General features: G+C 63.7%; 6 protein-coding genes across 6 annotated transcripts in view; 4 read left to right on the top strand and 2 right to left on the bottom strand.

Moving 5' to 3' along the window:
* The window catches only part of CHLRE_06g257250v5 (uncharacterized protein), a 7668-nt gene extending 3415 nt beyond the window's left edge, over positions 1–4253 (top strand). The window contains exons 8-15 of the mRNA XM_043062725.1: positions 395–589; positions 850–903; positions 1218–1348; positions 1516–1573; positions 1893–1997; positions 2390–2527; positions 2887–3044; positions 3365–4253. Of these exons, the coding sequence (XP_042923431.1) occupies positions 395–589; positions 850–903; positions 1218–1348; positions 1516–1573; positions 1893–1997; positions 2390–2527; positions 2887–3044; positions 3365–3575 (1050 nt within the window). The 3' untranslated portion in view covers positions 3576–4253. The remainder of the gene's footprint in view (positions 1–394; positions 590–849; positions 904–1217; positions 1349–1515; positions 1574–1892; positions 1998–2389; positions 2528–2886; positions 3045–3364) is intronic.
* A 214-nt stretch (positions 4254–4467) lies between these two features.
* CHLRE_06g257200v5 (uncharacterized protein) lies at positions 4468–10657 on the top strand. The gene is made up of 5 exons (XM_043062724.1): positions 4468–4759; positions 4989–5148; positions 5297–5746; positions 5943–6146; positions 6289–10657. The coding sequence occupies exons 1-5, from the start codon at positions 4752–4754 to the stop codon at positions 8137–8139; spliced, it is 2673 nt and encodes an 890-aa protein (XP_042923430.1). The 5' UTR covers positions 4468–4751; the 3' UTR covers positions 8140–10657.
* Positions 10658–11631: 974 nt separating this feature from the next.
* On the bottom strand, positions 11632–13367 carry CHLRE_06g257183v5 (uncharacterized protein). The gene has a single exon (XM_043062723.1). The coding sequence runs from the start codon at positions 13070–13072 to the stop codon at positions 12905–12907; it is 168 nt and encodes a 55-aa protein (XP_042923429.1). The 5' UTR covers positions 13073–13367; the 3' UTR covers positions 11632–12904.
* Positions 13368–14167: 800 nt separating this feature from the next.
* Positions 14168–14633, top strand: CHLRE_06g257167v5 (uncharacterized protein). Its single transcript, XM_043062722.1, has one exon. The coding sequence runs from the start codon at positions 14409–14411 to the stop codon at positions 14571–14573; it is 165 nt and encodes a 54-aa protein (XP_042923428.1). The 5' UTR covers positions 14168–14408; the 3' UTR covers positions 14574–14633.
* Positions 14634–14636: 3 nt separating this feature from the next.
* CHLRE_06g257150v5 (ribosomal protein L37a) lies at positions 14637–17027 on the bottom strand. Its single transcript, XM_001696564.2, has 4 exons — positions 16762–17027; positions 16542–16670; positions 15803–15885; positions 14637–14740 (listed from the first exon to the last, which is right to left on the bottom strand). Exons 1-4 carry the CDS (start codon positions 16762–16764, stop codon positions 14677–14679), a joined length of 279 nt encoding a protein of 92 aa, XP_001696616.1. The 5' UTR covers positions 16765–17027; the 3' UTR covers positions 14637–14676.
* Positions 17028–17517: 490 nt separating this feature from the next.
* On the top strand, positions 17518–21564 carry CHLRE_06g257100v5 (uncharacterized protein). The gene is made up of 9 exons (XM_043062721.1): positions 17518–17688; positions 17760–18029; positions 18281–18614; positions 18829–18999; positions 19184–19634; positions 19811–20006; positions 20161–20296; positions 20624–20773; positions 20985–21564. Exons 2-9 carry the CDS (start codon positions 17809–17811, stop codon positions 21171–21173), a joined length of 1848 nt encoding a protein of 615 aa, XP_042923427.1. The 5' UTR covers positions 17518–17688; positions 17760–17808; the 3' UTR covers positions 21174–21564.
* Positions 21565–21625: the final 61 nt, after the last annotated feature.

Raw genomic sequence — 21625 nt, 5'->3', positions numbered from 1 at the left:
GGAGGGGAGGGGAGGGGAGGGGAGGGGAGGGGAGGGGAGGGGAGGGGAGGGGAGGGGAGGGGAGGGGAGGAGCTGCTGCCCAGGGTTTGCAAGCAGGCTGTAGGGGTGGAGGGGGATGAGTGGACAGCTGAAAGCACTGATTGGGTGGTGGGTGGGTAGTGGAATGTTGGTGCTGGGTACCCTCACTACCGCTAATAACGGCTCAGCAGTTTAAACACCTCACCGAAAATAGGATCCTGGCCCAGCCATCCCGTGCCCGTCGCCTGTAGCCGGTAGCCCATAGCCAATGTCCTTTACAGGCCTGGAGAGGACAGCCCACCCGCCCGCCCGCCCGCCCACCTACCCCGCTTCCCTCTTCCCCCTCCCTCCCTCCCCCCTCCCCCGCTCTCCTCAGTCGGAGCGCAGCAGCCTGATCCCCGCCGACACGCGCGTGGACTCCTACATCTCCATCAACAAGGACACCGCCAGCTGCGACCTGGTGCTCAAGACCAGCAGCGAGCAGGCGGTCATACGCGGCGTGGTGGTGTTCGGGGAGCAGATATTCGACGAGGAGTCGCTGTTCGTGTACCCCAAGAACCCAGACGTGCAGGTAGGCGGGTGTGGGCGGCCTGGGAGGGAAGGGAGGAAGGAAAAGGGGGAGGGAAAGGGTGGGGGTACGGTGGGGCGCGCTGGGGGGGCTTTGTTATCTTGTCCCAGTGAAACAGACCAGGCGGGGCGTGCGTTGGAAAGGGGATGGGGAAGGAATGGCCATACAGCAGCCCCGCAGCTCTGGGAACTGACCTAGGCTGCAGCTGCTGTTGCCTACTTATCTGCCTTGCCCACTCGCCCCTCCTGCCTTCCCCGCCGCAGCTGGCTGTGCCGCTCAAGCCGCTGAAGGACGTGTCGGTGGTGCTCATGATCAAAGTGGGTTGGGGAGTGCGGGCGGGGACGGCGGGGTGAGAGGCTGCATTTGACATGGCCAGCAAGGAACATGAGATGGGGGGGGGCGATGCGGGAAGCGGTGCGAGGGAGGGGGCAGCGTGGGCGTGACCGTCCGGTATCAGAGGGAGGGTGTGTGTGTCCCGGCCGCATGCTAGTGCCGGTTCGTGCATTCCATGCTGCCCCAGGGTGCAAACAGCACAGAGCTCCGACAATACCCTCTACAGCAAGGCACTGCTGCTTGCTTATGATATGCCTGGTATCGACGACCCCCTCCCTCCCCCCTGCCGGCTCCCCAGGTGCTGGTGGGCGGGCGCACCGCCACCGCCTTCCACGTGTTCGAGCTGGAGATAGAGCTGCCCAAGTTCGCGCTGTACGCGGCGGTGGACAAGGGCGCCTACCCGGAGCCGGCGTCCAGCGTCACATTCACGTGAGGGGGGCACGGGGGAGGCAGGGGCTCGTGTTAGGGGGACCCTCGGGAAGGGCCTGGCGGCGGGCGAAAGATCGAGGCTAGATTTGTGTAATGGCGGCACATGTGTTTCAACATACCGTACACGCCCCTCTCCCCGCCCCGGCTCCCTGCCCTGCCGCTCCCAGTGTGTCGGAGCGCATCCCGCGCATGTGCGCCTGGGTGGAGTCCAGGTTCAACCTGCAGGTGCGGCGGCGCGGGTGGGGGTTACATTCATGAATGCTTCAGGAATCGGGGCCGGGTGGGGTAGTTGGTTTGGGGGAATGACTGTCCGGGAGCGGGGCTATGTGGGCGGGTGTATGTAAGGGCAGCAGCCGGGCTCAGGGCGGCCCGGCTAATCCCCTCACTGAACTCTAGGCTTGGTGCACCCCACAGCTCTCGCACTTTCACCCACTGACCTCCTACCTCAACATGGCCTGCTGCTCGCCCTGTCCTCCACCACCTAGCCGTCCCCGCCCCTCATTTCGCCTCTCCTCTCCACCCCCCACCCCTCCGCTCCAAGCAGGCCTCCGCCGCGGGCCGCAACGACACGCTGGAGGCATACTTCCTGTGCCTGCGCGACCGCACGCCGCTGGGCATAAAGGCGGTGCCCAACGGCGGCAGTGTGCAGGTGAAGCGGCAGCCGTATGCCGTGGGCCGTGTGCGGGGGGCCCAGCCCACCAGCGCTACTGGTGCTGCCTGCTACCTGTGACACCCTCTTCGACACCGTGCGCATTCGGGTTTCCAAGCATCTTCGGCAGCACTACGCCCCACCAACGCACCCACGTCACCTGCACTTTCCTGCAAACCCACCCACTGCCTCCTACCACCGCCACCCGCCCCACCACTCTCCTTCACCATCCCACCATTCCCACCTCCCACCACTCGCTCCCTCAGTCTTCATTCAATCACTCTGGGTTGCATGGACGGCTCCAACCGCCGTTTGATCACTGCCTAGTCCTATCCATCTACCGGGCTGCAATGTCTGGCGCCCCTTCCCTGCTGCCCCCTGCCCCTGTCCAGATCACGCTCCGCACCGACAACATGGACATGGCGGGGGAGCTGGTGGGCGACCTGGCCGCCTACCTGGGCGCCACCGAGCTGGCGGCCACAGCCGACTTCCCGCTGGCCATGAAGGCCTTCAAGGAGGTGCTCAACGCGGTGAGAGCCGGAGGGCAGCAGGGCGGGAGGGAGGGAGGGAGGGAGGGAGGGAGGGAGGGAGGGAGGGAGGGAGGGAGGGAGGGAGGGAGGGCAGGAGGGAGGGAGGACGGAGGGTGGGAGGGCGGGAGCCAAGGACCTGGAGGCCGCGTAGCCTGTGACTGGCCCCTGCACTTAGAGCGAGAGGCAGTGGGCGAACGTGAGCTGAGCGATGCACCTCTGTGCAGCCGAGTGCATGCTGAGTGCCAACACATGCATACAACCTGATGCTCCTCCCCAGGGACAATGCGAAGGGGAGTCTTATTCTTCACTGCCCCCAAACACACACCTCTCACACGTCGCCGCGCCCACACGCCCTGCAGGTGGACGAGCACAACATCACGCGTCTGCGCATGAACGCGGACATGGCTGACGCCAGCAACGCCGTGAAGCAGCTGATCATCAAGGCCGAGGACGCGCGCATCCTGGGCGACATGAAGGCCATGCGCAAGTACTACAGGCAGCTGGCAGACATGAACAGGTGGGCGTGGTCGGGGGGGGGCGGGCGGGCGGGCGGGCGTGTGCGGCACGGCTAGGCGCTGTGGTGGTGTTGGAACCGCAAAGTTCAAGGGGCGTTGGAAACCAACAACTTGTGGGTGGAGGCGGGAGTGGCTTTGGACGGGAGCGGTCTGCCTCCCTGGCGTGTCTCTCGCGTCAGTAGCCACTATGCCGTCCACATGTCCGCTGTATCCCATCTCGCCAGCACTCCAGTCCCCACCTACCTCACACCAACTGCTCCGCCACCATCATCACCGCCACCCCCTTCCCTGCCCTTCCCTGCCCTGCACCGCCTTGTGCCAGGGACCTGATCGCGGAGCACGACAAGCGCGCCACCAACCACGTGGCGCTGCTGGAGTCGCTCAAGGAGGTCAACCAGATGATCCAGCGGGCCGCGCGCCTGCGGGTAGGCGCCGCCAAGAGCCGCGTGGTCAGCCTGTGCCGCGCCGCCATCAAGAACAACAACATGGCGGCGCTGTTCAAGATCATACGCGAGGGCGACGGGCCGGTGTGAGCGGGCGCCGTGAGCGAGAGGTCCACTTGGAGGAGGATGGAGGCGGGGCCGGTGTGTAGGGGAGATAGGTAGAGGCAGGTTGACAAGTGCTTGGCCCTTGCGAAGCATGCAAGGGCTGCGTGGCTGCAGTAGGTGTGCGATGGGACAGTGGTAAGGCAGATTGGTGAAGTCCCGTAGGGTGCGTGGCTGCAGTAGGTGGAGGGATGCGATGGACACGGACACGAACTTCGCCGGCAGCGAGCGGCGCTTGTGGCGAGGTTGTGGCATTGGACGGAGGGCTGGCACCTTGGCTGGCACAGGGGTGCACGGATAGCCTCTCCTACCCGCTTCCTGCCTGTCCGGCTGTCCCGTCATGCCCCGTCTGGGTATTATCGCATGAGCCTGCCTGAGTTCCGCGAAATCGGGAGGCCACTCTCGAACGTCCTTGGACCGGCCACGTTACGGTACATTGGAACGTCTGGCAGTTGCAAAGCTTGTCAGACGCCGGACACACCGACCGGCGCCCATGGACTGCCGACTCCCAACAGCAACACGTTGCGGCCTTTCAAGTTAATGGCTTGATGTCACTGCAGACGAGGACTAGCGCTGAGTACCGAGTCCGCATGTCCGGCTTGGGATGTACGTGCTTTAGGTGCGAGACTGAAGTCCCGGAGTGCCATCTGTGACATCAGCTACACACCGGGCTCGGCTCATGTCTCTATGACATGCTGTCCATTCTGCTGCCATACTGACCCGCGCATGAAACGCTTTCCAGGGGTTGCGGACAAGGCAGGCCAAGAGCGGGCAAAGCGACCAAGCGTGCCTGACATAGCTCCCACAAGCCCCCCCGGCCCCCGATGCGCCAACCTCGTTGGTGCATGTCAGCATGTGCGATACAAACAGTATGCCTGAAGCTGACCGGCCGGCGATGCAGGACAACCCAGCAGGGCCCGAATCCGGTTACCGGTCGCCACATGGCCGCTGTACATTGTCACGTGGCCCCTGTACAGCCCAGCAAAACTTTCCTTGTCAGAGCTTTGAAGAATTTACGGGTCCTTATCGGTGCATACCCCTTAGCGAGCCCTTGCCATGGATTCAGGCTGGGGCGCACGCCCTGGAAGCCTAGGCCAGGCTGAGGCCCCCCGAGCGTCGTGTAGTGTTGATACCCTCGGCTGTGAGCTGCGGCGGTCTCTGGACATGGACCGGTAAGCTGCAGAGGCTAGCAGCGGCGTTGCAAACTCGCTCGCCTAGAGTGGAATCGGGGCTGCTCTGGCGCCCTCGCCGCCCTGGCGCCGGTCGAATTACCCTGGTATCTGATAATCACCTGGACAGCTCCTAAAAGTCCAGGGTAACCGGAGGACGAAACGCGCTGAGGGCTCACGAGCTCATCCCCGTGCGAGCTCATCCCCGTGCGCTCGTTCTTTCCCTTCGCAGGACCGGCGCCCAGAAGGGTCCGCAAGGGGGCCTGCGTATCGAATATGATGGCGCGCGGGCGAACGGGGCTGCGCAGCAGGCAGTGCGCACCGTGCCAATTGACCTCGCGCTGCTTCGGGAGCACTGGACCGTCAAGGCGCAACCTTCAGCGGATTCCAAAGTAGGTGCCGAGAGCCTGAAGATAGCTGCATGTTGATGGGTGACAGTGCTGGGGCGCGCGGTCTTAACTGCTTGCAGCTTGCATGCATGTGCGCGAGCCTTCCTTAGTTTAACCCGAACGCTTCCCCGCGATACGCAATTGTGCACAGGTGGGCGAAGCTCAGCCATGTGCAGCACCAGGGCTTTCAGCCGCTCAGCAGTCGATGGCGCCCGGACCCATCGCGAGTAGTGTGGTGGCCCCGCCCCCGCACTCCAAGCCGCTGGCGCCTCTCCCGGGGGCGTCGCACATACACCCGTTGCGCCTCTGTCGCAGCGTCAGCGTACAGGAGCTCCCTCACACCGAGAGCCTTGCCGCCGAGACCTGCGTGCGCGCGGGGGTGGCAGCGGGCAAGACCGACTGGCGCGTTCGGCTCGGCAGGCGCTCCGCCACCTCATCCACCTACACGGACTGCTCCAGCCACGGGCCTGGCTCCTCGCCGGCTCCGTTCCTAATGGTGTCGGGTGAGCCCATGGTGGTAGGCACGGCGCCGTCGGCGCTGGGGACCACGCTGAGCAACGCCTCCTCGCCCTACGTCACCGCCAAGTCGGCCAGCAACGCGGTGAGCAGGCTAGGGCAGAAGTGGGGTTTCGGAAAGGAGCCCGCGATGTGGCGGTACACTGGCAGCTGTGCGGCTGCCAGTAAGTCCATCTCCATGCAGTTGCATAGGCTCGGCAAAGTGCGCGGACAGTGTGTGCGCGCCCGCCCGCATCTTGCTAACGGTTCACGGCGCCGTCAACCGCCTGGACGCGCCGCAGATGCTGGGCTCCTCCGGCGCACAGCGCTGGACGCAGAGCGCACGCAACCTGTTTTCAGCGCTGCCGGGACTGTGCGAGGTGGGGCTGGGCGAAGCGGCGGAGGCCAAGCAGCATGGCGGCCGCGGCGGCGAGCCCATCGAGAAGCGCGTGTGGGGCGGCCGGCTACTGCGGAGCCAGAGCAAGGAAGCGGGGACACTGATGTCGGTGAGTGGCTCGGGCTTGTGGATGGCGGGCAGTGACGGCGTCCGGCAGTGGCTCGGGCTTGACACAATGAGTGCAAGGCGATACCTTGAGGCAATTACGTGTTGAGTACCGCACTCCGTGTCCGGTGTCCCCTGACGCGCAGATGCTGTCAGTGCTGGACAGCATGGGGGCGCTGCCGCTCACACCGCGCTCCGAGATCGACGCCAACACGCCCCTCAGTGGCCCTGTCACCGGCAACGGCCTGAACCTCTCCGGCGGCGTTGCCCCCGCCACCCCTCCGTCCGCCAGCGGCCTGACGTCCGTCAGCGCCTCTTTGGGCGGCGCCGCCACCTCGGCCGGCGCCGGCAGCAGCAGCGCCGTGAACATCATGGAGCTGTCGCGAAGCAGCTTTGGCGCGGCCGCCGTGTTCGGCCTGAACCGCCTGTCCTCCCTGGACTCATGCACACTCCACCAGCTCGACCGCGCGCTGAGCAGTGCCTCCCTCGAGGCCGCTGCACACGCCGCTGCCGCCAGTGTGCACGCAGCCACCGTCCACGCCGCCAGCGCCGCGCGCGCCGTGCAGCAGGCCGCCGCCGGCAGACACACCAACGGTGGCATGAACGGCCACGCCGTCACCGGAAATAACGGTCACGCCGCCCAAGGCTGCGCCGCCAGCCCCACCGTTGGTTCCAGCTCCTCCTCTGTCGGGCTCGCTGCGTCCACTCCCACGCGTGGCGTGTCGCTGTCCTCCCTCTCCATCCTCAACAGCCTGCCGGCCATCCACAAGGTCCGGCCGGTGGGCTCTGTCACGTCCATCTCGTTGTCCTTGCCGGCGGCGACCGCCGCGGGTGGCGGCCTCAGCGGCGCCGTCGCAGCTGGCGGCGGCGGCGGCGGGCCCGTGTCCTCCTCGACCATGACGCGTCAGGACTCGACGCTGTTCGAGTTTGCGGAAGAGCAAGTGTCGTTGGCGGCCGCAGCTGTGGCGGCGGCACACGTCGGCGGCAGCGTCAGCGGCGGCTGCGGGTACTACAGCAGCGGCCTGAGCGGCTTTGTCGGCAGCTGCGGCGGCGCTGGCACTGGCGCGAGCATGTACACGCACCTCACCACCGCGGGTGGCGGCAAGGGCCAGGTTGGCGGCATGCCGACTGGAGCCAGCGGCGGCGGCGATGGCGGGCTGTCGGGCCCAAACGACTTTCTTGTGTTGATGTCTGCCAACTCCTCCCACGGCGCCTCCGTCAGTGCCAGCCCCAACAACCACCAGACGGCGGTGTCGCTGGCGGCGCTGTTAGCGGCGAACCGCTCCAGCGGTGGCGGCGCCGCCGGGCTCGCCGTCAGCCCCAGCGGCTTCGCGACGGCGGGTGCCGCAGCGGCACAATCCTCCTTCTCCTCGGCAGCGCAGCTGTGCGGCACGCCGGGTGCCGGTTCGGGCCCCAGCTGCATTCGCCGCTTCCTCGACCCCAACACAGGAAGCGCCGGCATCACCACCACCACCACCACCACGACCACCACCGTTGTGTCTCCCCGCGCAGTCGCAGACCGCGCCGCTGCTGCCGCGGCCAAGTCCACCGCCGCCCCAGCCGCCGCCTCACCCGCCGCGGGCTCGGTCGGCGCCTACGTGCCCAAAATAAAGACCGCGGCGGCGGCGGTGGTCATGCCGCTCAGCCACGGCGCGCCTGACATGCGCGCCTTCGCCTTCAGCAGCCCGGAAGACTTCTTCGCTGCCGCTGCGGTGTTGATGGACGTCCAACTGCCCTCGGGGTCATCCGATTCCAACAATGCCGCTGCCTCTGCCGCGGCTTTGGCGGCTGACGCCGCCGCTGGTGAGGACACACGCGCGTCGCACTCTGCAACAAGCACTGCGACGCTGGGCACCGCTGCCACTCTGACAACCCTCGGCAGCAGCAGCAAGGGCCTGTTCAGCGCCGCTGGTTCGTCTGTGAGCCCGACAGGCGGGGCGCAGCTGGCTGCGGAGGCAGAGGCGGCCGCGGAGGCAGAGTGCGGTGCTGACGCGTGATGTGGCATCAAGGGCCCCTGTGGAAGTGGCGGCACGTCAAGGCCGCGTTGGCGTTGAAATGATTCGGTCTGCATGAGCTCCTACTAGTCACTGACAAACACGCCAGCAACAACAATACCACGGAAGCTGCCATCGGCTGAGGACAGCAATAGCAACTGGGATACTAGGACCGAAAACGACGGGCGCCAGCGGTGCTGGTACTTGTGGCGCTGCCCGTACGCCCTTTCCATGCCCAAATCCGAACAGCTGCTCGGGAGTGCTTGCAGAGATTCATTTATATAATTAATGTTCGCGGTCTTTGACCGGTACTGTTGTGGTGGGTGCGCGATGCTTGATCGGGCAAAGGCGGCGCCGTTGAAGAAGTAGTTTTGCGTTTTCCGCATCATGGAAAGCTGAAGGTTCCAGAGATTGTGTTGTGTGCGAACCTGGCATGCGCGCTGGGCTCTTGATGGCTGCTGGGAAAGTTACCGTCGTGTGACACCGTGTCAAGCACGGTGACAGTGATTTTCGGCGCATCGGAGCGCAGGATTGGAGTCCTGTTGTATGGTTATGAACTACGACCTGGTTAGTTGTCGCTTTGGATGGTCCTGGGTCCGCGACATAGAAAACGCCTGTGCAACGGCGCGTGCCAAGTCACAAAAGGCGAGGCTGCCGTCGCAATGTATGGACAGCCGCATAAACCTACGAAATGACGGCTGAGGGACCAGGACATCTGGGTGGCTGTGGATTTGTGTGTGGGCATTCAGGTGAAGCCTCCACGTGTGAGAGCTGTTTGAGTAGCGGTTGGCTGGGCGGCATCCGGACATCCGCGATATTGGGGTGGCGCTAGTCCATTTGAGCAAACCCGTAGCGTGCAGCAAGCTATCTTTCGGCCGGACCTAAGGGCGCTCGTCAAGGCCCGCTTGTGTTCTTCCAATTACGTGGACACAGGCAGGTAGGTGAAGGTAGCTGCGAGCTAGGCAGACCTTTTGCGGCGGAGCGGTGGTGACGGAGGGCAAGTTAGGCTACAACAATCGGAGCGGCATTGCGTGGGCCCTCGGGGCGCTGGCACAAGGGCAGGCGGCGCGCAAGAAGTACACATACACACACCGCCCACTGCTGGCGGCGCGCTCCCGCCCATACACACATACACACGTGCCCGCCCTGTCCAGTGTCACTGTAGCATTGCGCAAACGCACGGGCTGGGCATTTTGCCAGCACATAGGTCGCGTGGCAAGCTTGGGGCTCGCAGGGCGTCTTTGGGTTCGGGATATGTGCGCGCATGCCGTGCGTGGCGAGAGCGATGGGCGAAAGGGCTTGCACTGATGGCGCGCACAACGCAAGGTCGGATTGGCGTGTCCTGGTTTGGATCTGTGCATTGGCATCGGCTGGACGTGCACGCGCCGGGACTTTATTTATATACTCTTGTATAGTGAGCTGCATTGGGGCCGGGCCTCGGCTGGCGGCGCTTAGCGGGCGGAGGGGCTGCTTGGCTTGCATTCTGCAATTCCGCAATCCTGCCAAGCAAGTTGTGAATGTGCGTTCGCACTTGAGGAGGAATGCAGAAATCGAGCATGGGAACGGGGTTCGGGCCTATAGCGCAAGTGTGCAATACACATGCCAGCGCTCGCCTCAAGAGGTGTAATGGAGTGTTCGAGTGTTGCGACATGGCGCAGCCAGGTGAATTGGCGGAGGGCAGTGAACCTTCCTGACAAACACATTTATCTTGTTTCCTTGGGCTCACTGCAGCATGCTGCTGTGGATGTGACGTTGAGCGGCGTAAAGTGAATTCTTTCTCTGGCCGGAGTTACGGTTGTGCATGTGAAGTGAAACTGCCAGGACGCTGGAACTGAACCCGAGGTGTAGATTGCATTGGTCACAGGGACCTGCTGGTGGCGTGGCAGCAACAAAGTCGTGGGGAGAAGGGCGACGTGTGTGTTGGAAGGGCGCTGGGGCACGTGAGGTGTCCGCTCGCCGGGTTATTTCTGCATCACATTGTGGCCAAGAACTTGGTGTACTTACGACACACTACCTTTAAGTAACGCATTATGGCGGTTGTCATTGCACTTCGCGCTGGGCGGCGATGTAGTTCTTCCTGGCATGCTGAATGGATACGTAGAACTGTGGTACCCGTAGCTCGGGGCCCGACTGTAGCTGCCCCTTGGGATGTGTTCTCTCTTGATAAGGGTATTGCACAATAAATTTATGCCGCACAGGCGTGCGTGGGGGTGGCACTGGCAGAACTGAGCGCACATATCACGCCCCCATATACGCACGCGGCAATGTCGTTGCGTTGGTGGCATGTGGGGGTGAGTGTGTGCTGCTGCCCATGCACCTGGCGGGTCAATACATTGGTTGTGAGTTGCTAGTGTGCAGTTGGTTGCGAGGCATTGGCACTGAATTGTATGGCAGTGGGTGACGTCGATTGTCTGAGGGCTAGAGTGAGTAGGGATTGACTGTGTCTTGACAACGGCCGAGGAATGTGCGACCGCATCCCCTGCGAATGGCGACACAGACAATGATGTAAGGCAACCGAGGAGACAAGCAGGGGCGCCCACCACTGGATTGACCCCCACATAGGAGGAGCCCCTTACACGGCGTGCCGCAGATGTTGAAGTTGCCACGAAGGCCCTTCTCGTGCTTCCTAATCGCACTCCCAAAGGCTTCTAAAAGCGGCTTAGCGCCAGGTCGTGACACGCATTGAGGGTGCGAGCAACCGGAGAGCCCTCCGTGCTAAGGGTGCTGCGCGCTGTCACGTGCCGTGGGATCCTTGACATACATGCCATGTATGTAAGAACGCCTAAGAACGTGGGGGCAAGTCGCACCCATGGAGGGCACTGTACGAACGCGTCCTGTCTTAGTGCTAGCCCTGTTACACCGTTCAGAGTGGTCATCTGTCCTAGGCGCAAGCTCAACACATTGCTCGCGTGTGGGGACGCCGCGTTGGCGAGAGCCACGGACGACCCTCACACAATGGGGGCATGTCGCACTGTTTGCCATCTGCTGGGGTCTGGAAATCAGCTGCACCCTACGGGACTTCGCCAAACTGCCTTGACACTGTCCCATCACACAACCATGGGGGCATGTCGCACCCGTAAAGGGCACTGTAAGAACGCGCATACGGGCGTTCCATTACGGCCTCCCGAGCCCTGTCTGCGCATTCGTCAACCAGCACATTTGGAGGGGGGTCAGGCCGATGCCCGCTCCATCACCGTACAACCAGGGGTGCTTACAACCCCAAAAGCACGACAGCCTCCCTCAAGAGAGAGGGTGCGGACATGAGGAGAGGTTGTTTAAGGTTGGTGTACGGTACTCCCTCGCTGTTTGAAGCAAGTGTTGTAAGCCCCCCTAGTTGGGGCTGGAATTTACAGCCCCCCCCCCCCCCCAATGTGGCAAACCTTTAACTACAGGAACTGACAGGGATGTGAGGGCTTGCCGTGGGACTCCCGGGCTTCGTACAGGGGGAGACGGTGCAAAGGGCAACGGTCAATGCAGGACCGAGGACACAAGCTGCCGGGAAGATTCTTACAGAACGGTACTCAGCGCCGCTGCTGGCCTCCGCAGCTGACCACCAGTCCACGTCCAGCGACCGCCGCAGCTCAAGCCGAGGGTCACTCGGGGGGCCTCAGCCTGGCCAAGGCTTCCAGGGCGTGCGCCCCAGCCTGAATCCATGGCAAGAGCTTGCTAGGAATTATGCAGCGATAAGAATGCGGATGTTACAGAGGGGACAGTCCCAGCACCCGAAGACGCCGAGCCATCAAATGCTATCAGGGCCCAACTTGACTCCACCAACCCCGACTTTGCTGCAAACCCTCCCGGTCAAAGTCCGTGTGACTCCGCGCACAGTGAGTCCTAGCCAAGCCTCAACCCGCCAGAGCCCCACCGCTGTGCCTCAACGCCACAAGCCTAGGCACAGGAGTGCCGGGAATCGTCCAGGCCGCAGCACACACGCACAGCGCACGCACTCACCAGGGCGCAAGCGTCCAGGCACTAGAACGGTCGCCCACACGTGCGTCCTGCCCACACACAAAGCCACCAACCACTCACAACCTCTCATGGCTATCATGGCGAGGGAGGCGGGGAATCAGCGTCATACGGCAAGCGCAATACCATGCCTTCACCAACAGCCCGAGAGATGAAAGTGTCCCAACCCTTTGGCCTGATACCCAAAGTCCCCAGAAGTCAGCTACGACGGCAAGTCCAATGCTCAGCACCCGGGCCGACGGCAGCTTCGCTCGCGCCGCCAGCCCGGCCATAACCATACGCTGCCGACCAAAGTCCAGGGCAGACATAGCAGCGAGACACACCACATCCCACACAGGTGGCACAAGCCCCGCAGGCGGGCGCACCAACCACAACTCCTCACGAGAGAAGGCACTTAAAGCATCCTCTGGCATGAAACCCATAGCCATCCCCATGTTTTCCCGCAGGGACAGCGCAACAGGGCAGTCCCAAAAACAGTGACGCCGGTCCCCATCCTGCCTGTCAACCCCACACGCCCAACACGGGTCAACAGCAACGCCGCGCGCACGCTCGCTAGCATGCCGTGGAAACGCCCAGCAAGCGTTGGCGGCCACACGCCACAGTGCTTACTATGATGATTCTCCCATTTCAACGACCACAAGCGGGTGTCACGCCCTAGCGTGTTACCGTGCATGGCGTGTCACCAGACTGTTAATTGACGCGTTGCGAGCATGAGCAGTGGCAGGAGGGACAAAACCCCGACTCCAGACTCGACTGAGGTGGGTTTTGCCACGCCCGTGCTCAGGGTTTTGCGCACGTCAGCTTAGGACGTGTGTTGCGTATCTTTGCGTATCTGCAGGCTGCTCAGTCTCAGAGCAGCATTATTAAGTGTGTTGCTTAGCCATAAGTGTGAGCAATGCAGCGCGAGAGCTGGTAGAAACGGCCCGGAGGCCTGAGTGCCAGCTGTGTGCGAAGGCGGGATGGGGCCCATTCGTGATTGGGACCTCTTATATAGCCTTTGCACGCTCGAGCAAAGCTTGTCTTTGTCTCGAGCTTTTCAATCTGTTATAACTTGATAAGCGTTTTCACAGACATTAGACCCGCACTGAGGCAAGACCGTGCGCCCAGTGTGTATGTAACGGCAAGGGCACATTTGCGGAGCCGTTAGGGCTCGCTCGTGTAAGCCACCCGAGATTCTTAGAAGGATGAATCTCAACCGCACCGCCTGTCTGCGGGTTTGCTGGAGCACAGACCGCGCAGCCTTAGCTCGACAACCAGCAGGGCACGTCAGAAGGGCGTTTGCACACCATAAATCGTGACACGGGCCAAGGTGCACACGAAGGCCCCCGCCGCCAGGGCAGCCTCCTCCCCCGACACACCCGCGTCGCACACATATTGCAAATGCTTAGCCTTCAGGGCGGCTAACTGTGGAGCCATTTGCAGCACGGTCCCTGCCTTCACCGTGTAGGCAGTGAGCAGGATGGGCGGCCCCCCGCACTGCAACCATCCAAGCCCCCGCACCACCTGTTGCACCGACTCCGCCGTAGCACTCACGATGTCGGCCACCGGGAGCGGCAGCGCGGCGGCACGCCCCAGAGCCAGCTGGGCGGCACGCGCGGCGGCAGCCCAGCCAGCGGGGAGAAGGGCCACCGCCGCCGCAAACCGGTCGGCCGCCTCTTGAGGCGACGCCGGCCCCGGCAGCGATAAGGGCCTGTAATTTCTGGAATGCTCTGCTCGGCTGTACAGGGGCCACGTGACAATGTACAGCGGCAATGTGGCGACCGGTAACCAGATTCCTGCCCTGATGGGTCGTCCTGCATTGCTGGCTGGTCAGCTTCAGGCATACTGTGTGTCTCTGCAAGTCTGCAACAACGAGGTTGGCGCATCGGGGGCCGGGGGTCAGCTTTATACTCAGCCGTGTCAGGCATGATTCCCTGCAATGCCCGCCTTGCCCGCAACGCTCGCGCCGGGATGTGCCTGCGCCTCCTGAAGGTCAGGAGACCTAGCTCTGGGACTGATGAACTACGCGCACTGCCATGTACGTTCACTACTTTTATTGAGCCTCATGACTGCTGAGCCCAATGACGAGCTGTGCCTCGTGCTCAAGCCGAATCATAGCGGTATACCGTATTGTACGGACAACGGCGGACAACGCCTTGCTTCGTGTGCTACTGCCCTGACTGCCTTCGTGCGTAGACTCTGGAGCTCCCGTGCCCAGGCTTGCGTTACAACGCCGTGCTGCACATATTTTAAGCTCGGCCTCGATTTGCTGTGCAAGGATTGCTGGACTTTGGACTGGAAGGATTTGCAGCCGATGGCAGCACTCAATGGTCTCTGCATGCTTGCACGCTCACATTATCTCCCCTTGTCTTCCATCCCCTGTGCAAGCAGTCGGCCCACCTTCGCTAGCTGATCGAATCTACGGCTGTAACCCTCGCGCCTCCAAGCCCCTGCTGCTGTGCATCCCGCGCTGCCCCCAGCATGTCCACTGAGGCGGGCACGGTCCCCTTACCCCGCATGCACGGGAGCACGCTGTAACGCTGGTGGCCATGAGTAAAACCCGCAACACGTTACACAGCACAGGTTGAGAGGCATTTATGCCTCCACCTGCTCACGAAGACGGCGGATCGTGGAGCGGACGGTCACCGACGAGGCGGTGCTGCGAGGGGCGAGGGCAGGTGCAGGCGGGGGCGGGGCAGCCGGGAGGCGAAGCGTTAGTTGGTGCATGGTAAAACTACGCATGTTCGGCTAACACGCCGCGAGCCCCCATCTCATCACACATAAATACGCCCGCATAAGCGCCTGCAAGCGCAACGGCCAGCCGGCCGCTTGACCGTGGCGCAGCGCCCATTTCACACCAGCCAAGCACAGCATCCTACGCCACGTATCACAGTATCCGCGCCACCCCATCCCAGCTGCCCGCCTCTGCGCATCCCAACCATCAGTCAAAGGCCACAGCCGCTGACGGGGTAGCTGCACCCCGGCTGATGCACTGCGGGGCCCCACTCCGGTCCTGCGGACTGTCCACCAGAAGCCCCACTGAACCAGGCTGCCTGAACGCCTGGCCCTCGCGGCAGCAGCCAGCGCCGCTGACCTGTTGGCTGATCAATGCCGACAGAGGGCGCGTGCTTCCTCCAGCTGCAATTGGCGCGCCCAGGGCGTGGCGGGACCCAGGGCTGCGCGACTGAACCGCCTGATAGCGCATACCGCATGCTGCTGCCGTTTCCGCTTCCGCCTCGAGTTCTGTGTGTGCTGCTCGCTCTTGCTCGCCACCGCGTGTCGATCCCAGTAGACGCCCCTCCACGAAGCTGTCATAGCAGCCGCGAGCCCACCCCATGCCCCAGCCCAGCCTGCAGCTCGCCTGGCGCCCGCAGCTGCTGTCCGCGCCCGCGGCGCCCCATTGTCGCTGCAGCCAGCCACCGCAGCAAGCTACCGCCAGACGGTGACGACGCCTGCTGCCGCCCAGCGTCTGCTGCCGCGGTGACATAATGAATACCTGCTGCCCCTCCCCCACGCGTCATCTGTCGCTGATGCTGCTGCCGCTGCACTTTGCGCCCCCGTTCTTGAGCCGCATGAGAGCTACGACTGCATGCGGGGCTCCCACAGACAGCACACCGACTACGAGACCTAGGACCGAGCACCCGGTTTAACTCACGCATGTCTTTACACCCAGACCACCCCCCCTCCCCGCCCTTCCGCACCAGCCCAGAAAGTCACTCACTTCAGGGTGTAAGCACCGCCGGCCTGCACCTTGTTGCACGCCTTGCAGCCCCAGATGCCCACCGCCTGGCGCTTCATGGCGAACTGTTTGAGGGAATAGCATGAGGCGCGGCACGTGCAAGGTCACATGAGCGTGCTACCAGTAGATTGGAGTGACCAGCTCGCACCGCTTCCCCCGTCCCCTTGGAGATAGACCTCCGCTGATTTGGCTGGAGCTGATACCGCGCTGCGCCAAGCTCCGGCAAGAGCATGGGCTCCCTGTTAGCTGGAGAACTAGTATTCGACACCCGCGCTATGGCTGCTGCATCCGCACCGCTGTTGCTGGAGCGAGGCCGGCCCAAGCTCCTGGCCGGGTCTCAGCGTGCTGACAACGAGCCCGTGCCCGAAGGAAAACCAACTCCACCACTGTCGACTGATGAGAGCCTGGTTGACGTTAATACTGCAGACTGCCAGCTCAGGCCTGGCGCCCTCCAAGCGCACCACGCTGAGGAATGGCCCAGGCGGCGGACACGGAATCATTCTCACGCTGACCGCCCGTGGAGAAGCCCAGAGCCGCCAGGCTGTCAGGCTGCAAGCCTACTGAATACCAGCTTCGCCAGATAACTTGTGCGGGCTGCTGCGCCCTGTCAACGCGAGGTCCACCGCCGCCCAAGACACCGCCTCCAGCGCCAAGGCCAACCTGGCCGCTCCAGAGCCTACCATTTGGAAGGCTAGCGGTTCAGCAACAGAGTGGTCCTCACCTTGCCGCAGAAGTGGCAGAAGTACTTGGAGTGCTGGCTGACCTCCATCTTCTTGATCACCTTACGGAGACTCGCACCATAGCGAGTACCGTACTTGCCGACGATGCCGACCTTCTTCGTGCGCTTCGACTGTGGGCAGGAAGAGAGCGATGGTCGCGTGAATGGTCGGCGGTGTGCGGCGCGCTAGCGCAGGTGCAGAACATGAATGCCAAAGGCTCACCATCTTTGCTCGGCACTTCTAGAGGAAAGAGGGAGCCAGGAATGTGCGCACCGACTTGAGAGCCCCGGGCGAGGCGCAATCGGTTGCATGAGCCCTTCGGCCTTCGCCAAACCAGCCAAAACCTGGTTGTGCATAACTTTTGCGTGGGTGAAATCGCCTATATAATCATAATATGTGGTATCTGCATAGGCGTCCTCCTCCGGGCTTGGCACCATCCTACATTTCCCCTGCAAGTGACACGGTGGGAAGCCTTACAGGCGATTGATGACAAATGCAATATACGGTACTTTGCGAGTCAGCGGATGTCGAGGGGCGGATGGCTCCAGCTATGGGTCACCGAGCTGATGTCCGCCATGCCCCTCCATGCCGCACACCTGAGCACCAACAGTCCGCGTCCGGTGATTACACGCGTTGTCCTGCATGTGTATACGTTGCTTGGAGGCATAGTACAGCTTTCAGTTGCCCAACGTGCGTGCTGTACACCTTCAATATCTGCACCCTCGCGCTTGCGACACCACCAAGCCTGTCCCCGTTCATGCTGTGCCGCGCGGTACTAGACCGAGAGGTGCGATATGAAGTAGTAGTAATGGAGGCCCTCGGGCACAGTGGGGTGGTGGCAGACTTTGGGAACGAGGAGGTTGGGCGGGCCCCTGTACGGGGTATCGGCGCGCGCCTGCACGCGGTGCGCGGAGATGCCCCAGGAGTGGTGGGCGCCGACCAAAACATGCAACACCGCATATCTATTTACCAGCTACAAATATGGACGTGGTAACAAGTCGGATGTTGAACTGAGGCCAACAAGCGAGTGCCTATAAGAAAGAATCAACCTTGAAAGTTCTGGGGCGCATGCTGGGGCCGGACTAGCCTTGCGGCCACGTCAGAGACTATGAATGCCTCACTGCAGGTTCTCGGCTTGGCGCTAGGGCGGTAAGTCACCCTGCCATGGCTGCAACGTGCAAACTCCGTGACCCTACCCTGGTCTCGATTGTAACTCGCAGACACTTGCAAGAAAGGTTGCAAGCATGTCGTCTTGGCCAAGTCGTTGTCATGTCCGCAGCGCTTGACATGCTCGGGCCATCGCTGCGCGGGTTGAGGACGACGCCTGCAGACGCGGCCGGAGAGGCCTCTGCGCTGACTAGTTGCGAAGGTGCAAGCGCAGACGCGGGTCCTTCAGCTAGTCAGCACGTTCGGGAGCGGCACGGGGCTGCGCTGGGGCTGCCGAGCCACTTCGCCGAGCCCCCCCCCAAACCGACCCCCTCTACCGTCAGGCAAGCATGAGGGCTGTAGGCAGGGAGAGCTAGGATGAAGTAGATGCCCAAGGTCGACGGCCGAGGTCCTGTTCGGCTGTCTAGATGCTTGGTGGTTGTCGAGCCATAAAGTCAAGGGGCGCACTGCTGTGACCCACTTGCAGCCCCTGCCTGCCGGTGCCTACCCGAGCGCCCAGCCAGGGGCACCCACGTCACACGTTAACACTGACAACCTTAATTACTTGCGGGCACACTATATCATCATGACGCAGGAGCTGGGACGACGTGCCGCTGCAAGAGGACGCCAAGGAGCCGCTCAAGGCGGCGTCGCTGGGGCCGCACGTGGGCCTAGCGCTCGTTCGAGACCTGGGTTACAGCTCAGCCTTGGATCTAGCTCTCATCAGTGACGAGCAGATCCAAGCACTGAGGGCGGCGGCACCTGTCCTTGGATCCGGGCCTGGAGGCGGGCCAGCGGCGGGCGGGCCGGCGGCGGGCGCGGCGGCCGCAGCAGGAGGCGGGCTGAAGCCACTGGAGATAGCCCGGCTGGTGGCCGTGTGCCGGGCAGCGCGGGAGGCGCGTGTGTCGCCGCGGTCTGGGTCACTGCAGGTGGGTGCAGGGTCGATAGCGTGGGGCGATGTTGTGTTTTAATGGACGGCGATTGGGGCCATGGGCAGCTGGACGGGATAAGCCGTCAGCCGCACTGGCAAGCAACGCAACAGACGACCAATGAAAATACGTGGGCTCCATGTACCGTACTAGTCCCGCGTCTGCTCGTGCCATGTCGTCCTCCTCCTCAATGCGGCACGTGCGACTGCCGCAGGAGCTGGCTGACCTGCTGCGTGTGCTCAACAAGGCGGTGGTGGTGGACCTGGGCGGCCTCACCTTCTCGGGGCCGCTCAAGCCCCACACCAGCGGCGGCGGCGGCAGCAGCGGCAACAGCGGCGGCACTGGGGCCGCGCAGCAGCAGCTGCTCCGTATCAGCGGCAACAACGTGAGGCGGGGGCGCTGTGTACTGGCGTGGTGGCACGGGGATGTCTACAAAGGCTGGGTGCTGGGCGCTCGGAAGTTCGGTATACTGCACGTGCGAACTGGTCTCATGTTCAATGCGCGCACATACCTCGTCGCGCCCTGATCCCTTGCCTGTTCGCATCCCCGTCGCTCTCTCTCCTCCGCAGGTGACGCTGGTGAACGGGCACCTGCACCTACGGCCCGACCAGGCGCTGCAGGTCACCGGCCGCAACGTGCTGCTGTCAGACCTGACCATCGAGGCAGCCCGCGCCGTGCCCTCCTCCTTCTCCGCCTCCTCATCCTCCGCCTCCACCTCCACGAATCCAAACGTCGCCACCGCGGGTGAAGCCGCCGGCGCGGCGGCGGCGGCGGCGGCGGCTCCTGCACCGTCGCCACAGCGTGTGGACATCGGGCTGGTGTCGGTGCTGGGCGGCACGGCGCGCCTCACGCGCTGCCGGCTGGTCAACCCGTGCCCGCACGTGGCGTTGCTGGTGGGCGGCGGCGCGCGGGCGGAGCTATGGCACAGCGAGGTGGCGGGCAGCGGCGGCGCGGGCGTGCTGGCGCTGGGGCCGGGCGTGGTGGTGGCGGTGCACCACTGCCGTGTGGCGGACACGGCGGGTGAGGGCGGGCCTGATGAGACACGCTTGAGGGAGCGCATGACTGCATGAGCTGCGACCGGGTCGGGCTTTGGGATGCTTGAAGGGCTGCTGAAGGGCGGGTACTGTTGTACCTATGCTGACCTGGGCTACGTGCACACCTGTGGCCCTTTGCTCATGTGGACACGTCACGAGCAGGCACGTGTGTGCATGTGGGCGGCGGCGCCAGCGCGGTGCTGAGCTCCAGCGAGCTGCTGCGCAGCGGGCTGTTCTGCGGCCTGGTGGCGCAGGGGCCCGGCAGCCGCGTGGAGGCGCAGCGGCTGGTGGTGGACGGCGCCACGGAGAGCAACGTGTTTGTGGAGCAGGGCGCCGGCGTGCTGCTGCAGGACAGCAGGTGCGGCCGGGTGGGGACTAGGGGGCAGGCGGCAGGACGCGCTGGGGCAGGACATGGGCAATGGCATGTGGTCCACCGGCGTGGTCACCTCTTGCCTTCAAAGCGTGGCAATTTAGCACCCCTGCTCCCTCCCGCTCATGTTGTCCCCCTGCAGGCTGACGCATTCAGTGGAGCGGCAGGGGTTGCAGGCGCGCGGGCGCGGCAGTGTAGCGGAGCTGCAGCGCTGCGTGCTCAGCGGCAACGGGCAGAGCGGCGCGTACGTGCTCAGCGGGGCGGCGGTGAAGCTGCAGGTGCGGCGTGAGGCGTGAGGCGTGAGGCGGGTGGGCGCTAGGGGGTAGGACGGCGTTGGCCGAAGGCTGTGGGAACAGGCAGCATACCGTCGGTTGGGGTGTGTGCAGCGGGATGGAAGCGTGCGCCTGATCGCCTTTGTGGCCGGTGGGCTGGGGCCGGCAGCGCGACACGCAGGCATGCCTCTTGGGCACGCCCGTACCAGCATCCGATATGAGGATCTCGTCAGGGCACCTCAAGCCGCGCCCCTACCTGCGCCAAGCGGATGAGTCCAGCCGCTAAGCCTTCAAGCCCCCCTACCCGTGTGCCCTTACCCCCGCCGCACGCAGGGCTGCACGCTGCAGGGCAACGGCATCTCGGGCCTCATGGCGGGGGGCAGCGGCAGCCGGGCGCAGCTGGCGGGCTGCCAGCTGGCGGCCAACGCGGGGGCGGGCGTGCACGTGGTGGGCGGCGCGGAGGCAGAGCTGGATGGATGCGAGGTGCGATAGACGCGGCGGGACTGCGGGACTCGGGGACTGGGGGGGGCTTGGGGAGCTTGGGGAGCTGCGGGCTGGGGAGCTGCGGGGCTGGAGAGCTGCGGACTGCGGGGCACAGAATGGTCCCAGCTGGTATGGACCGAGGGAGACCGCAGGTGACGTGTATCGTATGTAGGCGTGTCCCCATTCCATCTGCTCCTTTCCGTTGTCACAGGTGACTGGCGCGCCGGCGGACCAGCCGGCGCCTGCACCAGCCATCAGTGCTGACGGGGCTGCGGGCGAGGTGCCGCCGCCTCCGCCGCCGCTGATCCGGGCCCAGGGCGAGGGTAGCCGTGTGGTGGTGCGCGCCACGAAATGCAGTGGCGACGTTGCGGCGTTGGAAGGGGGCATCGTGGACATGTGAGCCTGAGCCTGAATCCATTCTTTTCGTATCATATTGGCATGTTTTTTTTACGGCATCTGGGTCGGCTGTTCGCTAGGTGTGCAGGGCCGCCGCACGTGTGTGCGTGTGCGGGGCTGCTGCGTAACTTCAAGGCGCCGTACGAGGCGCACCATTGCGAGTGCAGGCCCGGTGCCACAGCCTGTCGTTCTGTTGTGCTCCACGGCTCCTGCGACTCGTGCGCGTACTGTGTCCTTCATAATGCCATGCCTGTCGAACCGAACCGCAATGGGGTTTGAGTCGGGAGGCGGGGAGGCGCGGGTGAATGTCGACCAAGGTCTGTGTTGGAATCATTTGAGGGGACGCCAAGCAGGACCTTACCGACAGCTTTGGAGCCCTGTAAAACGGGCACTTTCCATTACGCTGCACGTTCACGTTCATGTCACCACCTCCTGCCACCTCCTGTCACCTCAGCG

The sequence above is a fragment of the Chlamydomonas reinhardtii genome, chromosome 6, assembly GCF_000002595.2.
Source record: "Chlamydomonas reinhardtii strain CC-503 cw92 mt+ chromosome 6, whole genome shotgun sequence".
Classification (NCBI taxonomy): domain Eukaryota; kingdom Viridiplantae; phylum Chlorophyta; class Chlorophyceae; order Chlamydomonadales; family Chlamydomonadaceae; genus Chlamydomonas; species Chlamydomonas reinhardtii.
The sequence above is the reverse complement of the archived record's forward strand: the minus strand, read 5'-3'. Positions and strand labels throughout refer to the sequence as shown.

What these genes read in the sequence shown, in the direction of transcription:
- CHLRE_06g257200v5 (XM_043062724.1), top strand. An exon ending in CCAAGTCGGCCAGCAACGCG is followed by an intron (nt 5,747 to 5,942) that starts GTGAGCAGGCTA and finishes GACGCGCCGCAG; the next exon opens with ATGCTGGGCTCCTCCGGCGC. An exon ending in AAGCGGGGACACTGATGTCG is followed by an intron (nt 6,147 to 6,288) that starts GTGAGTGGCTCG and finishes CCTGACGCGCAG; the next exon opens with ATGCTGTCAGTGCTGGACAG.
- CHLRE_06g257183v5 (XM_043062723.1), bottom strand. Translation starts at nt 13,072, where the DNA reads ATGGGCCCCATCCCGCCTTCGCACACAGCTGGCACTCAGGCCTCCGGG.
- CHLRE_06g257167v5 (XM_043062722.1), top strand. Translation starts at nt 14,409, where the DNA reads ATGGTCTCTGCATGCTTGCACGCTCACATTATCTCCCCTTGTCTTCCA.
- CHLRE_06g257150v5 (XM_001696564.2), bottom strand. An exon ending in TCTGCCACTTCTGCGGCAAG is followed by an intron (nt 15,886 to 16,541) that starts GTGAGGACCACT and finishes TCCCTCAAACAG; the next exon opens with TTCGCCATGAAGCGCCAGGC. An exon ending in GGCGGTGCTTACACCCTGAA is followed by an intron (nt 14,741 to 15,802) that starts GTGAGTGACTTT and finishes CGCCCCTCGCAG; the next exon opens with CACCGCCTCGTCGGTGACCG.
- CHLRE_06g257100v5 (XM_043062721.1), top strand. Translation starts at nt 17,809, where the DNA reads ATGTCCGCAGCGCTTGACATGCTCGGGCCATCGCTGCGCGGGTTGAGG. An exon ending in CCGACCCCCTCTACCGTCAG is followed by an intron (nt 18,030 to 18,280) that starts GCAAGCATGAGG and finishes ATCATGACGCAG; the next exon opens with GAGCTGGGACGACGTGCCGC. An exon ending in TCCGTATCAGCGGCAACAAC is followed by an intron (nt 19,000 to 19,183) that starts GTGAGGCGGGGG and finishes TCTCCTCCGCAG; the next exon opens with GTGACGCTGGTGAACGGGCA.